The following is a 24,792-nucleotide window of genomic DNA, read 5'->3' as shown; positions in this document are numbered from 1 at the left end:
CGTATACCTACAGTCTAGTCTCTGAAAAATTTCATAGATAACTTTTCGTTTACTATATGTTATTTATATTAACGTCAATGTTTCAAAGAGTGTAATAAGTCAACATTGTTACAAGTTCTTATTCTGAATCTACAAACGATGCAAATGTCTGTATTTCTTCAATCCATTTCCTAATGCAAGTTAGTAACGTATTTATATCAGAGAACACCAAATTTTGACCGCACAGGTATGCAACATTTGTCATTAACAAATCAGTAGCTAATTGGTAACGACATCCACTAAATTACTCTAGTTAATTTCTGTCTGTCCATGTTCCATTTATCTCCGCGTAATGACTGTGATTTAGAAAACCGACCCTGAGATAGTTATCTGTACAGTGGGCATCATATTATATTATTATTTGTTTTTGACTGTAATTGAATTTGTTTACATTTTGTTATGAGTAACTGCAAGCAAATTAGCCGTGGTCTAGGATAATATACATTTCGTGGGAATTAAAGCTATTGATTACTCTCCTACAATTTAGATGCATAATTATTTTTTTCCTTACTCTCAATTACCAAACTGAAGCACACATTTTATAATTGAGGAATACAATTAATATAAATTACATTCTCATGCACGAAACGTTATAAGGCTTTTTCAATATATTTAGCATCCCAAAATTCATGACATAAAATAAATCAACAAGGGTCTAGCAACAAATTGCTTACAATAAGTAGGAGGTCCTCGTGTGTTTCTGCGTTTCTTCAGAACCCAGATTGCAATGCCTCCAGGTCGCGGTCTACCAGTCGAGTCATTCTGTTATAGGTAATGAAATGTTAAAGTTTTACAGCCGGACTTATTAAAGTGAGGTCTGACAATACAGAAGTCAGCACCTTCTTTATTTGGTCTTGGTATTATTACATTCTTCTTGAAGTCTGAGAATATTCACTCTGTCACAAATATCCTACATATCACGTGCAAAAGGTGATTCTCGCACAGATGTCGATAATTTTATGTCGTCTACTCCAAGTTTCACTCGCGTCGTTCAATGTACTGTCAAATTTGTCTTGCTATATCGCATCATGAGTCTAATGTACACCCATCCCTCTTCCGTTTCCATAACAACGCCTAAAAGTTTATTTTGTAGCTCTTGGATAAATTTCTTCCATGTTGCAGCTGTATCTTCTTTAGATGGCACTGGGTTGCTATCTGATTTGTTGAAGTTCATGCAGCTGGTTCTATTTTCTCCAGCTGTTTACGTAATAGAGGCATCAGTCAGTCACATAGCTATATGTATGTTTCGACAGCTTTGCATTTCTTCTCTAGCCGCTCCTGCTACTTTCGCTTTTGACTGTGTCGTTTGTTGCGTTTTCATTTTTTCTTCTTTCGTCAATTACATTGAATATGTCGTGTGTTATACAAGAATTCCTACTGGATGTTATATTCTTGTCTACATTTTAATTTGTTTTTTCTTTGTTTGACTTCTATGTATTCACTTTGTACTGTATTCCTTTCCTCTGTACGAGTTAATGTTAGTCACTGCCAAATACTGTCTCTCAAAAAGAACAGCCTCTGTAAAGTATGAAGTTAATTTCTAGTTTCCAAACTTTAATAATTTTTTTAAAAATATGTGATATTTGAAAACAAAAAGGAAACACGCTGTATTGCTTATATGTATTTTCTCATTGAAACTTATCAGATTCAGGTCTCCAGGATATCTCTTAAGTCATATCAGTATTTAACACATACAAAACTTTTACATTACAGTTCAATTATATAATATCAGCGGCTGTAATACCATAGATAATAATTGTAATGAAACTAATTGGTATGTAATGGTCTTTCGTACTAGTTAAAGTTCATCTCATTCCGAAATAGTTATATAAATTCCATATTCAACACAATAATCACCACTGCATTAACTAGGATGTAATAAAAAGTTTAATAATAACTGTGCTGAACACAAATGTGGACATGAGGAAGGGTACGAAAAAAAAAAGTTATGGACAACGAATTCTAAGAAAGAAGTATGAAGGAAATTGCCTAAATTAATAGCAAGGAATAATGAATTGTAACATTCCAGAATGAATTTTTCACTCTGCAATGGGGTGTGCACGAATACGAAACTGTGTGACGGGCCGGAAATCGATCTCGGGACGTTTGCCTTTCGCGAGCAAGTGCTCTACCAACTGAACTACCCGAGCAGGACCCACCAGCCGTCCTCACAGCTTTACTTCCACCAGTACCACGTCTCCTTTCCTTTCTTCCATTAGTGCTAGTATCGCAAGTTTCGATGGTGTGCTTCTTTAAAGTTAGGAAGGTAGGAGGCAGATTCTCGCGGAAGTGAAGCTGTGAGGACGACTTATCAGTAGTAAGTAGGTACCTTAGTTGCTAGAGCACATGCCCACGAAAGGCAGAGGTCTCCAGTTCGAGTCCCGGTCCGGCACGCAGTTTTAATTTTCCAGGAAATTTCAGTTGTATCATTGATCAAATATTCATTATTAGGTGTGAGGATGTATATTAGAAGCGAATTTTTCAACGTAATAAATTTGGTTATGCCTATCAAAATCACACTGAAGCAATATGTGGGCAAAGTATATGTAAAAGGCGCCATTGTCTGCCGATTCATGGGATATGTATTGCCGATGTACCACTCTAATGAAACTTAATTTCGCTACTAGAATTTCACGTGACGTAAGAAAAGGTTACAGCGAGATATCGAGGAGTGTTGGAAGCCATTTCCCACCTAAATGAGCTATGGACAGTAAGATGACAAGAACTGTCAGATTGTAGAACCCACACAGATAGCTCGAGTCAGAAATGACGAGGGTGTGGAGGGTGCCACAGGGTAACAGGCGGAGGCGCGACACTCGGCAGGTGTGACCTGCAGGCAGAGCTGTGTTGATAGCTGCAGCTGACAGCGGATAGCATTGGGCAGGTAGCTGGGAGACGTGACCGTGGTGATTTTCCCTGCGCTATACGTAGCCAATGATGTGGATGATTTTGGCCGGCAGTATGAACAACGTGACCTGCATTGTGCCGGCCGGAGTGGCCATGCGGCTCTAGGCGCTACAGTCTGGAACCGCACGACCGCTACGGTCGCAGGTTCGAATCCTGCCTCGGGCATGGATGTTTGTGATGTCCTTAGGTTGGTTAGGTTTAAGTACTTCTAAGTTCTAGGGAACTGATGACCTCAGCAGTTAAGTCTCATAGTGCTCAGAGCCATTTGAACCATTTTTGAACCTACCGTGTCACTAACTGACCTACAAAAATTGCAAAATCAGCGTCGAAGCGAGACGATTAAAACGCCACCATTTCTGAAACAAAAACACAGATGTCAGTGAGATTAATTTTTATAGAGCTTAATTATTTACACTTCCTGACACAAAAAGTGAAGCATCCAGAAAGTATGGTCGGATCTCAATGTGTCTTCGTACACATTACACACTATTGCCTGGTAATAAAATGAAAAGAGTTGAATATGTCTGTGACAGGTGGAACGGCCACCTAGAATGTCAGAGTGGTGGAACAGACGATGGATGTGGCCTCTTTATCGAAGTTAGAAGGTTGACGAGACGCGTGGAAGATCAGCGAAACGAGGGGACAGCCAGCAGGATGGCAACTCCACCACTACAGGTACGACGCTTCGCCCGCCACAGCTGATGGGGTCGCCTGCAGAATTTCTCTCGCTAGGCTTTCTCACAGACTCCATCTCAAACTATCAGTTATTCCAACTCGTAACACTTGAGGATATAATACATAGGTGTTAGTTTCAAAGATAACAAACCTGCCGTTTCATACACCGCACAGAAGAAAGAGACTACCACAAATTGAAAAGCTGTCCAGATAAATTCAAAAACTTTCCGGGAAGGGTTCTTCCACTGCTCACGGAATTATAGAGATCGTGTGGAGCTCCATTCCCCTATCTTATGATGTTTGTCAAATACATATACCTTTGTTAAATACATATCTTCGCTAAAAATGTATGGCACATTACATTGCCGTTACTAACTTCACAAGTTGCACTCCTGGCAGCCCCGTACCAAAATTCTTATCAGAAACACAAACCGGAAAAATTACAGTGCAAGTAGGCAGTCTGTTGGGATAAACTCACCGAACACAATACCACGAAGACGTCGCAAATTAACTGAACTAAAACTTGTTTATAGGACTGTGACCAGCTAGAACAGTGAACAAATTACCTTAATAACCGCTTTATGTCTTTTTTACTTAATTATCCCTGTCACTTTGATTATACAAATTACTGCTGGAACACGTAATTATCTGCAACCTTTCATTAGTGTAGATGACCGTTACTAATCTTAGTAGTGACTATTTACATCTTGTTCATAGGGGGGTTTGGAACTTCAATAGCGGCAACTATTTATTTACAACTCGTACAAAATAGATACGTGTTTTCAAAGTTTTGCTAACCTTCAAAGTAGTCACCAGCATTGTGTACAACCCGTTGCCAGCGATGTGGAAGTCGTAGGATACTCTTAGCAGTGCCAGTTGTGTTGACAGTTCGAGCGGCGTGGTCTATTTCCCGACGAATTTGTAGCAGTTCTGAACCGAATGCCGTGAAGTGTTTCCTACAGTTTAGAAATCGAGTTGAATTGACGAGGTCTTAAGTCAGGGGAGTGCAGTAGGTGGATAGCACTTAGCAGCCCCATCAGTCAAACAAATCAGTAACAGCTTGCACTGTATGTGATTGAGCATTTTCCCACAAACTGATGGTCAGGTCCTGCAGAAAGTGTCACCACTTCTGTCTCTATGCTGTTCATTTTTGGAACACAACCTACGACCAGCTTAGAGACAGAAGTGATGACACTTTCTGCACGACCTGTCCATCATTTTGCAGGACAATGCTCAATCACGTACACTGCAAGCTGTTACTGATTTGTTTGAGTGATGGGGCTGCTAAGTGTTGTACCACCTTCTGCACTACCCTGACTTACGTGCTCGTGAGTTCAACTCGATTTCTAAACTGAAGGAAACACTTCACGGCATTCGCTTCAGAACTGCTCAACTTTGTCGGACGATAAAGCGCGCCCTCGAACTGTCAACACAACTGGCATTGCTAAGGGTATCCTACGACTTGCACATAGCTGGAAACTGGTTATACACAATGCTGGTGACTACTCTGAAGGTCAGAAAAACTTTGAAACACGTATCCATTTTGTATGAGCTGTAAATAAATAGTTGCCACTATTAAAGTTCCAAACTCGTATGTCAATCAGACTCGGATTCGCACGAAGGTCGCCTTTCATCATTATTAACGAAAGTGTGGCACACATTGCCCACGCTTATGTAGAGCAGTGGTACGAATATCGCTAGTCTTAGTTCGTGACTCACCAGCGGCAGGCGCCACAGGGAAACGTGAGCGCTGAAGCGTCTTGAGTAGGAAGGTGGAAATAGTGGTGGTCGTAGATTGGCCTGTTGGCAGAAGCGCAGAGTTTTTGTGGGGATTTCAGATTTACAATCTAAGGCATTAGTTGGGACGCTAAGGACCCAGTTGATTACATATGGGAACGTGCGTTTCTCTTACAAATAACTTCTCGTTACGATTGCGGAATATTTATGTTACTGAATTTAGCAGAATACCATAAAAAAGGGAAATATGACTGCCAAATAATTGTTGCGGCCACAGTGAAGAGACAGTTTTGTGGCAATTTATCGAAGGTGATGCCAGAAATATCGAGGTAGGTGTTATTAGTCTGGAACTCCTTTGTACAAAAGAACAGTGACGTTATCGAAACCAAGCGGTAGTGCTAATGTGGGAACAAATAGAAAGGCGGTAATTTGCGTGCTGGCTCACAGCGCTGTCCAGCACAGTTACCAGCAATTACAGGTGCACAAAGAGAACGCCGATTACCCGCTGGCGAAGGCCATGCGGCGCCACTATGAGCAGAACGCCGTGCATACTTCGGCTGCTCTGCAGGCTTTCCCACAGGACTTTAAACAAACTATTCGGTAAAAGGAATTGATTTTTCGCATCTTATAGACCTGAACACTACTTAGTTAATGGTCATAGTTTTTTTGATATTTTGCAATGAAGTAAAACACTGCTTGAAATTCGAAATAGAATACAATAAAAAATAGGAGTCACTATGAGTTTACGTTTGGTCCATACTAGGTCATATATTGCTGAGTATGAAATGCCGCTAACATATAGAATGTTCCTGTAAACTTGGGAGGCGATCTATATGTACTTCAAGTCTCAAAAATATGGAAAGTATGTAATGTGTTTACTAACGCTTTTGCACGTTAATAATGCAGGACCTGAAATTTCGTAACGTCCATTCTATATCACAAACGGTTCCATATACCGAAATGACTTCTTGACAAATCATGGCACACAAGGAGGAGAGTATTTTTCCATGAGCTAAACATGCAGAATTTTCTTACTTGCTACGGTGTACGAGTATCTACAGAATTTTCCAATGGAGTAATGTAATTTTTAAGAACCGTTGATAATTGGTGAAATGAGAAATGATTTGGCTTTGCTTTTTCATTAGCTATTTACCTATCTTATACTCAGTCCTCATTTAACAAACCTATTGGTTCACGCCTCTGTTGCACTGGAACGTCATTAGCATGTTATTGAGGCGACATTGTGTAAACTTCGTTGTGTTTGGGTAAAGGAAGCAAATTTTAACATGGTGACAAAGACAAATGTATTTGGAAGCGAGCTCGGTACAAACAATTAATTTTCTCGAGGTAGGAGATAAATACATTGTGGTCAATATTTAAGGACATGACAGCAATGATTATTCGAAGAAAATGAGTCTAGTAAACATGGGCTCCAAAATATATACCTAAGAGCTGTGACCACTTGTTACGTAGAAGAGATGAATTTCACATCAGTGAAGGTGAACAACTGCTCATAGTTCTTAAGTTATGTACTGTAGAGCTCATGTTTACTGGATGGAAATTAGATTTTTGTGGTAAGGTCTTATGGGACCAAAGTGCTAAGGTCATCGGTCCCAAAACTTACGCACTACTTAATCTAACTTAAACTAACTTACGCTAAGGACAACACATACACTCATGCCCGAGGGAGGACTCGAACCACCGACGGGAGGAGCAGCGCGGACCGTGACAAGACGACACAGACCGTGCGGCTACCCCGCGCGGCATTTACTGGACGGTTATTGTTGGTTTGGCTCTCACTAACACCTCTCAAAGTATGGGAAGGAAGGAGTCCGCAGTATACAAGACGTGTTTCACACACTCGGGGATTAGAAATGCTCGTAACTGCTGAGGTATGCATTTGGGAGCCCAAGTTTGTTAGGCTTTTTTGCATCGAATAATCGTTCCTATCATAGGCCTGAATATTGACAATTCCTCCTGGGACACTGTGTATATTTATCTTCCCTAGTTTAAAGCTACATTTGCTATATAGCAATGTATGATCTAATATACCCCACACGTAAACTTACAGCAGGTCCTATCTTTCACTGGAGCCTATTCGAATTTCATGCAGTACGTTGTTAATTGTGAAGTACCACAATAACTATGACCGTTGACGAAATGATAGGCACTTCACTGTAAAATTGACGAATGAAGCTGCAAGACGCGAAAGAAACGATTTTTTTAATCACATGGTTCCTCTAAAATCGTGTGAGAGAGGTTTCAGAACAGCCAGCTTACTCTTGCTACTAAACCTGCCGTGTAGTATATCGGCCATCTGCCACACGGAGCGGGCAAAGAATTTTTCTTTCGTTCCGGCTAGCCAGCTGGTGCGTGCCCGCTGCGGTCGGTGGTAGCAGTCACTACATGCTGCCCCGTTACGCAACGCTGGGACTTCCTTCAAGCCGGCTCACACTGGCTCCACGAGGGAGGTAACCTGCTTTCTTTGTGTGTTCAGCTTAACAGCCATTCGATACTTTGGTGAACTTTGATGTTGCCGCAGCTACAAGGTCCACTTGTGACCGAGCGAGGTGGCGCAGTGGCTAGCACACTGGACTTGCATTCGGGAGGACGACGGTTCAGTCCCGCGTCCGGCCATCCTGAAATAGGTTTTCCGTGATTTCCCTAAATCGCTCTAGGCAAATGTCAGGAAAGTTCCTTTGAAAGGGCACGGCCTACTTCCTTCCCCATCCTTCCCTAATCCGATGAGACCGATGACCTCGCTGTCTGATCTCCTCCCCCAAACAACCCAACTACATTTATGAGATATGGCCCCTGATTGAGAGTACATAGCCGAGGAATGCGAGGGCTAAAGTAGTTGCAGTAGAAACGGATCTGAACGTATTTTCTGCTTCTGACGATAACACAGCAAGTGCCACAACCCGATTTCCTAGAAACTTCACTCGGTGGAAGAGGAGCCGAAATAAGAGAACACGAGTCTCGGCTGATCCGTAGATACTCGACCGTTACTGAGAAAACGACCGTCAAAGTTGTCGACGTAATTTAAATTCCTTTTAGCGAGCGATAAGCTGAGCCGAAGTTGTAGCATAATGGGTAGCAAAAGTGAAAACCTGAATGCTCCTTTCCAGTTACAGGATACAAGGACTCTATATAAACTGTAAAATTACACCTGGGTTTCAGAAAAAGGGTCATACATTTGTTTCATGAGTGTGTATGGCAACTTCAGACGTTAAAAACTTCATTATTATATCAGTTCTTAATTACTATAATTCGTTCTTATGTATATTGTTTAGGAATATTTGGTGTTTCTCTTGCGCCGATCATAGGAACGTCAGAAATATAGGAATTCCGGGCGCCATGAGCATTCAACAAAAGCAGGTTTGCCAAACGCATTTCTTTATACGAATCGCCCTCAGGAAAGAAGGGTAGTTAATATTGCTGAATATTTCACGCGTTGACAATAATTTAGTGGCAAACCAAGATTTTGCGAAAGTTGTCGCTTGTGAATCAAGATACACAAGAGGAATCTCACCAAAAAGGATTTCAAATACACTACTTTCTATTAAAATTGCTACACCACGAAGATGACGTGCTACAGAGTCGAAATTTAACCTACAGGAAGAAGATGCTGTAATATGCAAATGATTAGCTTTTCAGAGCATTCACACAAGGTTGGCGCTGACGTGAGGAAACTTTCAAACCGATTTCTCATACACAAACAGCAGTTGACCGGCGTTGCCTGGTGAAACATTGTTGTGATGCTTCGTGTAAGGAGCAGAAATGCATACCATCAAGTTTTCGACTTTGATAAAGGTCGGATTGTAGCCTATCGCGATTACGGTTTATCGTATCGCGACTCTGCTGCTCGCGTTGGTCGAGATCCAATGAGTGTTAGCAGAATATGAAATCGGTGGGTTCAGGAGGGTAATACGGAACGCCGTGCTGGATCCCAACGCCCTCGTATCACTAGCAGTCCAGGTGACAGGCATCTTATCCGCATGGCTATAACGGATCGTGCAGCCACGTCTCGATCCCTAAGTCAATAGATGGGGACGTTTGCAAGACAACAACCATCTGCACGAACAGTTCGACGACGTTTGCAGCAGCATGGACTATCAGCTCGGAGAGCATGGCTGCGGTTACCCTTGACGCTGCATCACAGACAGGAGCACCTGCGATAGTGTACTCAACGACGAACCTGGGTGCACGAATGGCAAAACGTCATTTTTTCGGATGAATTCAGGTTCTGTTTACAGCATCATGATGGTCGTATGTGTTTTTGGTGACATCGCGGTGAACGCACATTGGAAGCGTGTATTCGTCATCGCCATACTGGCGTATCACCCAGCGTGATGGTACGGGGTGCAATCGGTTACACGTCTCGGTCACCTCTTGTTCGCATTGACGGCACTTTGAACAGTGGACGTTACATTTCAGATGTGTTATGACCCGTGGCTCCACCCTTCATTCGATCCCTGCGAAACCCTACATTTCAGCAGGATAATGTACGACCGCATGTTGCAGGTCCTGTACGGTCCTTTCTGGACACAGAAAATGTTCGACTGCTGCCCTGGCCAGCACATTCTCCAGATCTCTCACCAATTGAAAACGTCTGGTCAATGGTGGCCGAGCAACTGACTCGTCACAATACGCCAGTCACTACTCTTGAATTGTGGCATCGTGTTGAAGCTGCATGGGCAGCTGTTCCTGTACACGCCATCCAAGCTCTGTCTGACTCAATGAGCGTATCAAGGCCGTTATTATGGCGAGAGGTGGTTGTTCTGGGTACTGATTTCTCAGGATCTATGCACCCAAATTGCGTGGAAGTGTAATCACATGTCAGTTGTAGTATAATATGTTTGTCCAATGAATACCCGTTTATCATCTGCGTTTCTTCTTGGTGTTGCAATTTTAATGGCCAGTAGTGTATTTTCCTGCTGAAAGGCTCACAGGGTACCTCGTAAACTTTGACGTTTTCCACAAACGGTCGAATATCTACGGATAGGCCGAGACACGTGTTCGCTCTTCCCCTGAGCGTAAACCGGCTTACGGCACTGGTCGTGGTCCCCTCGCAAGCTGCGTGCTGTACTCGCCTGCCGGGACCTGCCGAAGCGCAGAAAGTTGCGCTCGGAGCCGCGGCCCAGTCGCAGGAAGCCCGAGGAGGTCCTGTCCCTGCCGAGCCGCAGGAAGGCTGAGTGCGCGCCGCCGGCCCGCCCCAGCCGCAGGAAGTTGCTGCGCGGCGTCGTCTGCACCAGCCCCAGCTCGCCGTCGCCGTCGCCGCCACCGCCGGCGCCCTCGTCGTCCACGGCGGCCGCCTCGGCGTCGGCGTCGGCGCGAGACTGCAGGGCGCCGCCCGCGGCCATCAGCAGCAGCAGGAGCAGCAGCGCCGGCGGCGTCATCCCGGGAACCTGCCGGCACCAGCCGATAGTCTCTCACCTGGAGTACTTTCTGTTGTGTTGGCAGAAGAGCCAACACCGTGTTACTAGAAGAGGCCGAAATGCACGCGTTTAGCCCACGCAGGCTGGCGTGAGGAGGGAAGGACTATACTGACGTGAGTTCTGGAACACGACAAGGAATTAGAATTCAGAAAGTGGACTTAATTAGTTCCATACTTAACTTTAATCCATTAATGATGAACGTCGCTCTTGACGGTACATGAGTCACAATATTATCTGTACTTATAGTAACTGAATATGGCGCCTTGCTAGGTCGTAGCAAATGACGTAGCTGAAGGCTATGCTAAACTGTCGTCTCGGCAAATGAGAGCGTATGTAGACAGTGAACCATGGCTAGCAAAGTCGGCTGTATAACTGGGCGAGTGCTAGGGAGTCTCTCTAGACTAGACCTGTCATGTGGCAGCGCTCGGTCTGCAATCACTGATAGTGGCGACACGCGGGTCCGACGTATACTAACGGACCGCGGCCGATTTAAAGGCTACCATCTAGCAAGTGTGGTGTCTGGCGGTGACACCACACTTCCTCCCTAGGGAAACAAGCCAGGCACCGCACACACTTCCCTCCTTCTAGCACCTGATTGAAAGTATGCGAGAGTGTAAGCTGTCATCGAGGCTAAAGGTGGGTCAATACAATATTGAATTCCAGCATTACCGACGGAGGACGCCACGTACTTTTAAGTCACTTTCAGCCAGGTGTCCGGATACTTTTAATCACATAGTGTATTTGACCCGTGGTGACTGGGTGTTGTGTGCTGTCCTTAGGTTAGTTAGGTTTAAGTAGTTCTAAGTTCTAGGGGACTGATGACCATAGATGTTAAGTCCAGTAGTGCTCAGAGCCATTTGAACCATTTTTTGTATTTGACCAGACTGAATCAGCCCAACTTCTAACACCATAGATCTAATGTTGTACTGATTTATTCTGCCTTTTGTTTGATGTTTAATGGCATAACGTTGAGATTCTGTAAATGTTTTGATTGCATTGATAGCACAAGAGTGTTCGCTTTTTCCCTTTGTAAAAACTTTGATGTCATGGTTTGATTCTATGCAATGGAATGTATCTATCAATTAAATCCCTTGTCTCATTTGGAGGGAAAAAAACTAAATTTATATAATTGTAAGTCTGTTTAAATAACTTTTTGTAGAAATTTAAATATGTGCAAATGTTCTATTTTATTTAGTATATTTGGTTGCTGTTGTGTAAACTGCTGACCGTCACTCAGGGTTCTTAGTTATTTTGCATGTAAAAGGTGTTGTGGTTCCCCTCGGGAACGGAAGCATGCAGCGCGCAAAATATGGTTGGCACGGATAAAAAGGTGGAAGGGAGAGTCAGTCGGAGTCGAGCTACCAAACTGTTAACTGCTCATGTAAAAGTTGTGTCTTGTGCTGGTGCCGAGAGAGGTTTTTGGCGCCGGTTTCCAAGGTACTAACGCCTCGGATGGATGGATAAAGAGCTGGAACGGATCTGGAATTGGTATCTATCATCGCAGCATTTCCGCCTGTAAATCCACCCACCGACATGCACTCGCCACCACGTTGCGCAGTCGCTGAAAAGGAACGAAGGAATTGTAGATATGTAAAGTGAAGGATCAGCTCATTGGATGTTTTAGTGTGCTCAAATATAAGGTAACTTATAACTGAATTTATGTAGCTACCTTGATTTTTTCCTTATCACAACACATCTCAGGTTCCCCTCCGTTTGAACTATAATTACCGAGTGTCGTTGTTGTGGAAAAAATGAAAGCCTCAAGCCAAACAGTTAATTAAATAATGTTGTTTGATATTTGGTAAGAAGAGCAGTATTCAGATTTACTGTCGATTTGGTAAAATTGTGGGAGGTAGTAAATGTAGCTTTGTGAAAGCCTCTCAGTGATTGAAACAGTCCAATTTAAAGTTTTGTGGACTTTCTAAGTTAGCTATTTAATCACTTACGTGAAAGCAGAAGACTTTGGTAATAAAGACAGTTTAGCTTGAAATGTTCTTCTTAGTAAACAAAAAAATGGCTCTGAGCACTATGGGACTCAACATCTTAGGTCATAAGTCCCCTAGAACTTAGAACTACTTAAACCTAACTAACCTAAGGACATCACACACACCCATGCCCGTCTTAGTAAACAATTTGCTGTTACTTCTAAAAATTAAAAGTTCTTCAAACTGAGGTTTATAGAGTTTTGCTTAGTTATTGATCATAGTGCTGCCTGTTGTAAATTGTAAAATGTGAGTCAGTTTCATACAAATATGTCAATATCGTGACTCACTGCAGTAAAAGTCGTGAACTGCATTTGTGGAAAGTTATATACTCATGTTTGTTAAGTGCTTGTCTCTCTTGTATATTAAAAGTGCATATTAATGGTGTAACAGGATCCACAGTTCGTCAATTGTGCTCATGCTAGATAACGATTAATAGAAAGACCATTATCTATGAAAACAGTAACTTCTTTATCCAAAAGGTCAGTGAGAAATAGTTTGCTAGTGAAATATTTTTTCCATATCAGATAGAAAATTAATTGGTAAAAGAAATACTGAATCTATGTCTATTTTATGATTCTACAGTGAATATTGATAGTAATATGATTGAGACCATTCAGTTTGACTAAGCTCTGTATCGTTATCTGTTATATTTATGCACATGGTTTGTTCTGCTCTGTCAGCTCCAAGCTTAACGTTAATATATGCAGGTGTCAGAGTTCATTGCACTCTCGTGTGGCAAAGTATAGGTTGTGTTTGTCCGTTAAAGTTACTCATACCTATTTTCTTGAACAAGAATGTTAATCATTCTTATGCCTAATTAGGCTGGCGACCGTTTTCTTTATTTTTTGAACAGTGTGGATAGGTTAAATATTCTTTGTTACTGTTTAAATATTTACGTAATGCTGACTTTCACTTCCGATAAGACACCTCCGTTAGGTAAATCGCGGTCAGCACAACAAAATTCCTTTCAGAGGGTAACACTGCCCTGTTTCCTTATACTGTAATTGATTTAATAAAAATAATTTCATTATACGAACTGTTTCTAGCTTGGAGGTTATGGTATGACAGTAGCGGACGGTAGTGTTATAAACTCTCCAATGTGCCGCTTCTCCTCAGGAGTGTTGTTCCAGCAAGACAGTGAGTCACCATGACCGCAGTGTGCCGAAAACGAAATTGAGCTCAGCCTTCCTCTGCAAACGGAGAGTAAGGCTGAATCCGTAACAGGACTGATCCACAAATAAATTGCTCTAGTTCCTTACCAAATTCTGAATGGTCTCACGGATCTTTAGTTATTTCTCCAGTGAAAACTACATGATCTTACCAATATTCAGATTTATGATGTACATATGCAGACTGAAGAAAAGAATGAAAATTTGTGCCAAAGCCGGGATTCGAACACAGGTCTTCTGCTCCCTAGGCACATGCACTAACCACTACGCCACCCTGGCACAGTGGCTTTGCACAACTACACTTGCACGACTCCTTCCTCAACCCAAATTCCCATTGATGCCTCAGCCCACTTCGTATCACACCTAAGCACGAACAGCATATAATTTCGTTTGATTGAATCACCTATGCTTGGCTTTCGGGCATGATCCCCCAATTCGTTCGATGTTGAGACCCTATTCCAGTACAGTTGGAGAGTCTCTGCAATGTTGTTTTAGTTTAGGTGGAATGCGAAGTCGGCTGAGGCGTGAAGGGGAATTTGTATTGAGAGCGGTGCTAGGGTATTCTATGCAGTTGCGCCAAGTCACTGTAGTAGGGTGGCATAACTGTTAGAGCATCTGTCTAGTGATGTTCGAATCTCGGCCTTGATACACATTTTCATTTGTCTCTTCAGTCTGCAGATGTAAATCACAGATGTTTGAGACCTGAAAAAGTATCCGGCACCGTAACGATTCATTTAATATTCAAACTGAAGCATCTGAAGGTCGGGGAAGATGTTCCATTTTTTCGTCCTCATGAAATCAGCGTTGTACGCATCTCCAGTGGCATTACCTCCCCTGGTAAAGCATCCTGCTGCTGGGAACACTGCGCGTGCTACGCGCCCACCATCGCTCAGACATGTCAAACAGTTTACTCGTGGAATAACAGTCTGTTTTCCACCATTCGGTATTAATTTCCTATGATTCCCACGAAACTGTATGATATTTTCTACAGTATAAAGTGGCTGTAAATCACGTGGTGTGAGAGTAAAAATGAATAATTCAATGTTCTCAGGAATACAGCCGAGTTGTCGGAAAATCTGATAAACAGGGACGGAGGTTTAAATTTAAACAAGCTTTCGGTTCCGGCACTCAATCTATTAAGATCTCGCCGGTCATCACGTGCAGTACAACTGGGAAATGCTAAGAGAATGTGCGTTTCAGCGAATATCGGTATAGAAGCATTCACTCTTCTGGCAACAAAGTTCGCCAGAGGCAGACGCTTACTTATGCCCTCTGGCATGCCGACAGAACGGACGCCAGAGGACAGGGCGTTGTAGACACAATAAACCAATCTAACCTTTTCGTACTGAACAGAGATCACAACGTAACAGTCACAAACAGAGCAATGACTACTGACACAAACACACACACGACACAGCATCCATGGTTGCTGCTATCCAAGGTGAACTAGCAAACTCACGCCTTTATGCTACACACGGTGGCATTGATTTCAGAGTTTGCACACTAACACACGTATTACAAAAATCCCAATCAGCTGCCATACCAGTAGCGAGCGAAAAAATCAAGCAGGGAACGCTATGGTCCACAACGCTGACTAGACTCCGAGAAGACTCACGAGATAAACGACGACAGTATCAAAGGTAAAAAACGGCACAAGAACGGTAAATTAGACTCCAAATGATCGCGATGCTAAAGACAGGCACAAAAACAAACTTAACGAGACAAGACAGGACCACTGAGACAACTTCGTGCGGTCTCAGTTAAAAAAATATATATGTGGGGACAATCGTACAAAGTGCAGAAGACAAAATCAAACCATCACTTGTACTCTCCGCACTGAGACGTCAGGCTGGGGAAATTCTGCAGTATACCTTCCACAAAACCTTCTCCTGGACGACGACCCGACTTATTACCAACAACAACATATCAGTCTTCGCCGACTAATAAAAATCAACTACGCTGCTGACCAAGTAGTCATCCTCTTCACTTAGGAGGAAGTTGCCCTGGAAATAAACAAATTCAAACCAAAAAACACCTCAGGCTTGACAGAATTCACACAGAAACTATCAGGAATACAGCATCGCAGATCATACCATTTCCGACCGAATTACTGAATGACGCCTTACAACAACACGATGTACCCACAACATGGAAATCTGCCGATGCAGTAACCTTCAAGAAGACTGAGGAGAGAGACCCAACGGATCCGAAGGCTTACAGACCAATTCGCTTGATAAACACGTTGATTAAGTTTCAGGAAAGACTTCTGTTCACTAGACTTGAGTCGCACAGACAGCTCTTCGGCCTTATGCACCACCAGTTTGGGTTCAGACCTCAGAAATGGCGCCATTAACAATGCGCTGCAAACAATACAAAAGACACAAGACAAATATGTAGTTGCCACCCTAATTCACATAGCCGGTGCCTTTGATAACCTCTTGCGGCCTGCTCTATTTGCAAGATTTAGGGAAATGCTGATACCGACATCGTTATATTACTGTCTCCTAGACTACGGCAACAACAGAGTTGTAGAATGGCGCGCAGGCCATCAGAGGATCGTCAAAAGAATTACGAAAGGCTGCCCACAGGGGTCTATATGCGGTCCCGTATTCTGGGACATAGCTATAGAACTTCTTTTAAATACCCTTGATGCGGAGAACAGGACGTCAGGAGTGACTGCTTATGCAGACGGCGTAATGGTAAACATCGGCCAACTCAAGAGCAAATCTTGAACTAAAGGCAACACAGATACAAAAAGTAAATAACTGGTGAAACAACAACAAACTTCAACTAGTAGCCAACAAAACTGTCTACCGACGACTAAAGGGAGAATTACAAAGAAATCAATGAGACTTCACAATACCACGACACAAGGAAAACGTACGACAAGACACCTCGGAGTATCTGTTGACGGAAAGTTTTCATTCAAAAACCACGCAAAACTCATGACTGTTAAAGCGACAAAACTGATGCCTGCACTAACCAGACTCAACACTTCACAGTTTACGTTACCACTACAGACGATACTAATCTACCGTATCGCCTTGTCTGAGTCCATTCTGGGCTTTTCAGCCAGCACATGTGCCCATCGTCTCTGCCTCGCATCGAACAAAACCGTAGTACGATGCCTACAGAGAATGTGAGGAGCGTTTGTGACAACATCTATAGAGGCATTACGCGTCGTCCTGGGTATGCACCCAATAGACATTACCGTACGTTTCAGAGCTGCAGCGTACTGGATGGAAAAAGGGAAGACCGGAGAAAGTACAGGAAATTACAAGCCAACAAATAACAGACAAGAAACAACTCACTCAATGTCGAAATAATACCTGGCAGACTGAATGGGACACAGCAAACAAAGGACGCAGAGTACACAAATTCATTCCGAACATCAGAGAAAGAATGAGCATGAAATATGTAAATCCGCCACGTGATATGGTCCACTTTCTTAGGTCATGGACCGCACCCACGACATCTCCATCGTGTTGGTCTAAACGCCACAGACATATGAACATGTGGGGAAGTCGGCAAAGCGGAACACATTACATTACATAGTGACATGAATGAGAATGAGAATGAGAATGAGATTTTCACTCTGCAGCGGAGTGTGCGCTGATATGAAACTTCCTGGCAGATTAAAACTGTGTGCCCGACCGAGACTCGAACTCGGGACCTTTGCCTTTCGCGGGCAAGTGTTCTACCATCTGAGCTACCGAAGCTCGACTCACGCCCGGTACTCACAGCTTTACTTCTGCCAGTACCTCGTCTCCTACCTTCCAAACTTTTCAGAAGCTCTCCTGCGAACATAGTGACATGTTTATACACCTACGACTGTAACACCAAAGCTCTCAGGCTCTATTAACATATTTTGCCTTTTGCTTCATTAACATTTTGCAGTTAAACTGTTGTAAATATTATTTCTCTGTTAAAAACTTTGATGTCATGGTTTGATCCTATATAAGGTAGTGTCTCTATCAGTTAGTCTTTGCCTCATTTGGAGGGAGTCGAAACTTACTGTATATAATTGTAATTTTTGTGTGAATAATTTTTTGTAGAAATATCAATATGTGTAATTGATCTGCTTGGTTCAAACTGTTTGTTTCCTACTTTGTGTTTGCTGGTCCTCACTTAGGGTTCTTAGTTCTTTATATGTATAAAACGTGTTGTGGTTCCCCTCGGGAACAGAATCATGCAGTTCGCGCAAATGTGGTTGGCATGAAGGAAGAGGTGGAACCTAGAGTTAGTCTGACACGAGCTACTGAACCGCCAACAGCTTATATAAAGTGGATTGTGCTGGTGCCGAGAGAGGCTTTTTGTGCCGTTTTCTAATGTGCCAAAGCCTCTGATGGATGGATTACTAAACTAGCTCTGTTTTGGAAATGGTATCTATCATCGCCACCAAGAAATGACAGAGCTTTATCATTATCAACTGCTGATCCACCTTCCAGGACGTACTCGCCACCACGTTGCGCAATAACTGCAACGAGAATAAGGGGTAGTAGAAATGTAAAGTGAAGGATCAGTTTATGTGGATGTTTTATTTGTTTCCAATAATAAGGCAAACCAAAAACTATACATTGAAATCTTACCTTCAATTATCGCTAGTCACATAACCACTTAGCATCCTTTCCATGCTAAATATGAGTACCGAGTGTCCATGTTGTGAAAATATTAAAGCCCAGTTGTTAACTAAATAATGCCACTTAAATACAGTAAGAATAATGTAATTAAATTAAAAGTTAATGTGGCAAAAGTGTGTGAGATAGTAAATGATGTTTGCTGAAGGTATTTATGGAACTGAAACTGCTTATTTCAATGTTTGTGGTCTTTCAAAAAGCATAAAATTAATAATTGATTTTAAAGTAATGAAATAGTAAAAACAGACGTTAAACCAATTTGCTGTCAGTTTCAAAGGTAGGTGTTTTCAAAACTGTGGTTCAAAGTGTTTTGCATAGTAAAGAATCATAGTGCAACCTGTTGAAAAATGCAAAAGGGTGAGTCATTGTCTTATAATTATGTCAGTTTGTCTCCCAGTGCAGTAAAAGTTAAAAACTACCACTGTTGAAAGTTATATATTCATATTTGCTAAATTCTTGGTCCCTATGTGTGTTAAAGAATATGTTGCTAGTTTAACAGGTTCCATATTCTGTTTCTTTGTGGTCACTGATAGAAAATTATTAACAGAAAGAGCTTTACCTGTAAAAATAGTAACTTCTTTTCTTCAGAGAACTGTGAGGAATTGTTTGCTAGTGAACTCTATTTAATTTTGATGTCAGGTAGAAAAATATTTCGTAAAGAGGGACTAAATTCATGCCCAATTTTATAATTCTGCAGTAAACTTTAATAGTAGTGTTATTGAAAGTATTCGGTTTGACTAAGCCCTGAACGCAAAAGTGTGTGTCATTATATGTTGTGCTTATGCAGATAGGTTTGTTCCGCTATAACTGTTAGCACTCTCTTTAACGGTAACATATGCTTGTAACTGGGATCATTGCACTCTCGTGTGGGAAAGTATAGGCTGTTTCTACCCATTGAAGTCACTTAAATCCATTTTTTGAACAGGAATGTTACACATTCTTATGCCTAGTTAGGCTGGCGACCGTTTTCCTTTATCATTTGAACAATTTAAATAGGTAAAATATTATCTGTTACTTGTTGTATAATTGCGTAATTCTGATTTTCACGTCCGATAGGCAACCTCGTTTAGGCACATCATGGTCAAAGCAACAAAATTCCTTTCAGAGGGTAACATTGCACTGCTTCTAAATACCATAATTGGTTTAACAACATAGTTTCATTATACGTACTCTCTCCAGCCTTTTAAGTTGTGGTATAACAGTAGCAGGGGTAGTGTTGTACGACCACAACAGCACGACAATGACATACGACAAAGGATAAGGCAGCCGAATGACTGATTAGAACTAAACACCATCACAGACAAAATTTCACAGGCACTCCACACTCCAATAAAACCTGACAGAACATAGTTAAAATGACGTTGTGGAGCTCGTGTTCCTAATAAAATATGGATAAATTGACCACAAAAGACAACCAACCGTTTGCAACTTTTATGAATATTATCGAATACTGCTGAGTGCCTTGCGTAATACGAAAAGCGTTAACTTTTTTATTCTGTTATTGACATAATTACGCATCAAATTACTTTCTGTGTTTAGTTTCAACTGTCTCTTAACACAACCGACTCACAAGACGTTAATGAACAATATGCCCGTATCCCTGTCTTAAACATGAATACAGTCTCTCGTATCCATCTTATTCCAATTACATTGGTCTCTCTTTCTCTCTCTCTCTCTTCTCTCTTTCTCCTTCTTTTTCTCTCCCTTTCTTTTGCGCCTTCACAGTCTTTTTGTAGTAGGTTGTTTCATTTCGTGTGTATATATAAACTAAAATAATGTGGTACTATCACTAGGTTAAAATGTCAACAGATATAAATAATAATAGAAGCAAAAAAATTGTAACGAGGATTTCAGACGCTCTTCATGATAATAAGCATGCTAATCTCGGATGGAACACGTAAGAATGTAAAATAAAAATTTTTAAATGTCATTCCTCTAACTATCGTTTTCTTTTCTTTCGTCATAAAGTGTAAACGGGAGTAATAAGAAATTCTGTACTCCGTCACATTGATGTAAAAGGGTCGTTTGAGTCATGTACTAATGCCATAACGAATCTAACTGTTTAAAATGTGAGTGCAAATGTGGAAGTTTTTCGCCAATGCGCAAGACCAATGTTCTGTGGTCAAGCGCAGGCAATATTTTGCAGTACTCTCTTTCTCTCATTGATGCCGCCATAACTAACAACTGCGGCATTTTATTACTGAGAAAAACTGGAAGATACGTAAAGCCCGTTATGTCTATGCACTACTTGAAAACGGAATTATAGCTCCGAGACGCGCTGGACCGTAATTATGGTTCAAATGGCTCTGAGCACTATGGGACTTAACATCTATGGTCATCAGTCCCCTAGAACTTAGAACTACTTACACCTAACTAACCTAAGGACATCACACAACACCCAGTCATCAGACCGTAATTAGAAAATAAAATTGTTGTGGCTAAAGACGGAATATTGTTAGCAAGAAATAGCCATACCCTAAAAGACGATGATGATGTCGCCCCTCGAAGGCTGTTGGAACTGCCCTGAAGCACCATGTAATATGGGAGTGGCGAAATTCTCTTGGCAGCACAGTACGCTAGGAACTCTGTGCCAGATTTCGAAGTTATATTGTGCTAAGGTCTAAGCCTAACAAGGAAGACCACACGGGAATCCGTTTCTTGTAATTTTTTTATAAATGTGATACGTGAAGCTCAGAACTCAAACACCAGTCTGCAACGCATCTCGATGATATTCTCAAAAATTCTTCAGAAAAATCGACTTTGAAGTTCACTGAGCATCTTTGACACGCTGCATATAGTAATATCGTTTTTTCGACGAGCAGCATAGAGTGCTCGCTCGCCATATTGGGGAGGGAGTGGGGAAAGGGGAGGGGGTGTGGCTGGTCTCGACTTCCAGCGGATTCCGAATTTTAAACAATGCTGCGTGTGCTGCGAGCATTTGCTTGAATCATACAAATATGGTAAGAAAGAAATCGGCTGCACTCGAATCTGGTAATCGCTGGATCGTTTTTTCCATTTATATCAAATACCTACGTCGTTTAAACGTAAAATTCATAAAAATTATGATAATTAACACGAATCTCATTGCCATTTTAATGAAATATACACATATTCTTATTTCTAATTACGTTTTGCCGACGAAAACCCTGTTTTTGTTGCAAATGTAAATTCCGATTGTTAATAAAGGTGGTGTAAATTAAAGAATCTACCAAATTTATTCTCGTTCTTTATTATTTACAATTAATATGCAACTGTTTCCCAGTAAGACCTATTGATAATCATGGCTTGCTTTAGTTTTCAACATATCAAGCCTAGTACCTACCGTAAAATAAAATGGTGTGACAGGTATTGTTGCACTATGCAGTAGAATTATGTACTCTATTCAGAAATACCAGTAACATCTGTAGTTTTTGCTTGTGTTCGTCATGTGTAACATTTTCGTTAATAAGTGTGAATATAAAGTGAATTACTCTACATTGCGTAACAAAATTACAGGATTATTTACTCGAAATTCCACAATTGTCTCGCATTGTGACTCATAAGTCTGAAATTTAGTTCAGAGATGTCTACAACTCTACAATGGAGCGAAGGCGAGGCGCTTTGTGGCTTCAGCCATCGTCTCGGCGACACTTCAAAACGCGAGGTGTCGACACATGCGAAAAATAAGACGCTGCCCAGAAGATCTGGTGAGTTGTGAGGTGGTTTAATGGTGTCAGATTGGCCCAAAATTTCACCATAATTCCTGCCAACGCCACTGTGGACGTGTCACTCGATGAGAAGGTTGTCACGAGCCCTCTTTAATACATGTCACTCCTTCTGTTGACGTGCCTGCGGTGCAGGTCAGAACCGCGACACCCAGCGCTGAAATCACGTTGTTTTCGTGTAGATGGCCGAGGTAAACATTTAAGGCACACCGCTGCTCACTATCGATATGAACAGGCCTCAGCGGTTAGCATGAAGGGTGTCAATGAAATCGCCCGTTCCGTTGGCGCGGTGATTACCACACATTTCGCTGTCGGAAACGATGGTTCTGCAGTGCGATGAGCAACCGGACTCCATTATTGACAAATCCGACCACTGCTGACTCCCTCGGATGTTTTAACTTTTCTCTCAGTATACTGTTGGGCTGAAACCCCACTGAGCGTGGCAACAGTTTTTGCTATGCCATACACGGTGGAACAACTAGGGACCGTTCAAAACTATTCGACGAAATTTGAACGTAGTCCGAAACAGTAACTTGCTTGTATGCTTTAGCATCCCTCCCCCCGCCCCCTCCCTTCCCGTGGCGTGAATGTGGGAGGATTCGAAATTGACACATTCGTGAATAAAACGGCAAAGTTTCCTTCGAAGACCGCCCAGTTCGGCGACACCATTGGTGCCACCCGTTACACCTCGACTGAGCGCTTTAAAAATTTACCTGTGTGGAACTTCGACACCAGTTCAGCCTTGCGGCTGCTCTACCTCCTGAAGGTAGGCAAATTCAGCTAAAGTGTGTGGAAGGGGTTGGCTAACGCTAAGGCATTACAGCAGAATCGCGGTTGATTTGGAGTCGAAGATTCTAAAAGGTATATTTTTAACGTGCTCAAGAAAAATTTGTCCGAAATGTTTTCCTCGGCCACCCATACGAAAACGACGTGATTTCAGAGCTGCGTGTCTTGGTTCCGTCCTCCACAGCAGAGACGTCGAAGAAACTGGTGAAATGTGGGTAAGGGGGGGTGTGGCGACCATCTTATCAAGAGACCCGTCCACGGTGGCGTTGGGCAGAACTGTGGTGCAATAGCTTTCTTCCTTTTTTTTCTCGCATGTGTGAATACTTGTGAAACATTACAGAGGAAGGTTGTAGGTACATTTGAGTGAAAATTTAAACTCATGCTTTCTAATGGTAGACAGTTTAGGTCTTTCGAAAAAGTGATCCTTTAATTTTGCTGCGCAGTGTATTTATCAATAAACAGACCGCATTCATACAAACTGCTGTATCCTCGGGCCAGGTATACTGCAGTTCATAAATGAGCGGGACACATATTCTTCCGCTCTGCCAGTATTTAACACACAGCGCTATAAAATCGTCAAGTGAGCAGTTCCGATTCTGGAGCCAGTTCGGTTGACACTCCGCTTTAGACATCCCCTATGTGTCAGACGTAGGGGATATAAAAATGAAAAAGCTGGCATACTATACTTACTTTCATTCCATAATGTCATATGGGATTATTTGTTGGGGTAATTCATCAAGCCAAGCTAAAGTTTTCCGGGCACAAAAACGTGCAGTAAGACTTATATGTGGTGTGAACTTAAGAACATCCAGCAGAAGCCTGTTTAGGGAACTAGGGATACTAACTACTGCTTCCAAATATATTTATTATTTAATGAAATTTGTCATTAAAAATATATCACTTTTTCAAACCAACAGCTCAATCCCTGGAATCAATGCTAGATATAACAATAATCCACACAATGATTTAAAGTCACTTAGTCTTGTACAAAAAGGTGTGCATTATTCAGGAATACACATTTTCAATAATTTGCCAGCAGACATAAAAAGCTTAACAACCAGTGAAATTCAGTTTAAGAGAAGCCTAAAGGATTTATTGGTGGCCAACTTCTTCTACTCAATTGATGAATTTCTCAGTAGAACCAACTGATTTGTGTATATAATATAACTTCTGCACAATTTTAGTGTAGTAATATGTTCATTTTAAATAAGTATTAGAGTAGTTGTATTACACCTTCATTACCTTATAAATAAATAAAAAACTTTTTTATTTTAAATTCAGTGCATCAGTATTTGTAAAATGATCCTATTATATAGCGTTCATTAAAAGATGACGATCATTCCACTTGGGACCTGTGGAATGGTACATTAGCTCATTTGTTTTAGTTGTAAATATTTGTCATGTATTGTTGGTTTTCTGACATGTTCTACATTCTGGAGGACCTCCTCACTACGAATCAATTGTAATGAAAGTAAATCTAATCTGTTCTAATCTAATCAGCAAGTATCACTGAGTTCAGCCACCAACCAAGTCGCGGTCGTAGGGAAACCATCGATAGACTATCCAGCTCATCATCTACGAATTTTTTTTGGATTTAGTGTGTAAGTGACCCATTAAATCCCATACATCGGAGTAGAATCAGAAGTCAGCACTGATATTATGTTTGTAGTTTGTGCCCATGTGACATTTGTGAACTTGCGTACTTTACATTCCGA

The 24,792-nt window shown here is 41.8% G+C and overlaps 1 protein-coding gene and 1 non-coding gene across 2 annotated transcripts in view; both read right to left on the bottom strand.

Annotated features, from left to right (window-relative positions):
- Positions 1 to 10,757, bottom strand: part of LOC124709075 (FMRFamide-related neuropeptides-like) — a 30,762-nt gene extending 20,005 nt beyond the window's left edge. Inside the window, exons 1-2 of the mRNA XM_047240723.1 lie at positions 10,674 to 10,757; positions 10,452 to 10,604 (exon numbers count right to left, since the gene is read on the bottom strand). Coding sequence (XP_047096679.1) covers positions 10,452 to 10,604; positions 10,674 to 10,757 — 237 coding nt within the window. The remainder of the gene's footprint in view (positions 1 to 10,451; positions 10,605 to 10,673) is intronic.
- A 3,400-nt stretch (positions 10,758 to 14,157) lies between these two features.
- Trnap-agg lies at positions 14,158 to 14,229 on the bottom strand. The gene has a single exon. It is a non-coding gene; the product is annotated as a tRNA-Pro (tRNA).
- Between the last annotated feature and the right edge of the window lie 10,563 nt (positions 14,230 to 24,792).

This window comes from Schistocerca piceifrons, chromosome 7 (assembly GCF_021461385.2).
Source record: "Schistocerca piceifrons isolate TAMUIC-IGC-003096 chromosome 7, iqSchPice1.1, whole genome shotgun sequence".
In the NCBI taxonomy this organism is placed as follows: Eukaryota; Metazoa; Arthropoda; class Insecta; order Orthoptera; family Acrididae; genus Schistocerca; species Schistocerca piceifrons.
The sequence above is the reverse complement of the archived record's forward strand: the minus strand, read 5'-3'. Positions and strand labels throughout refer to the sequence as shown.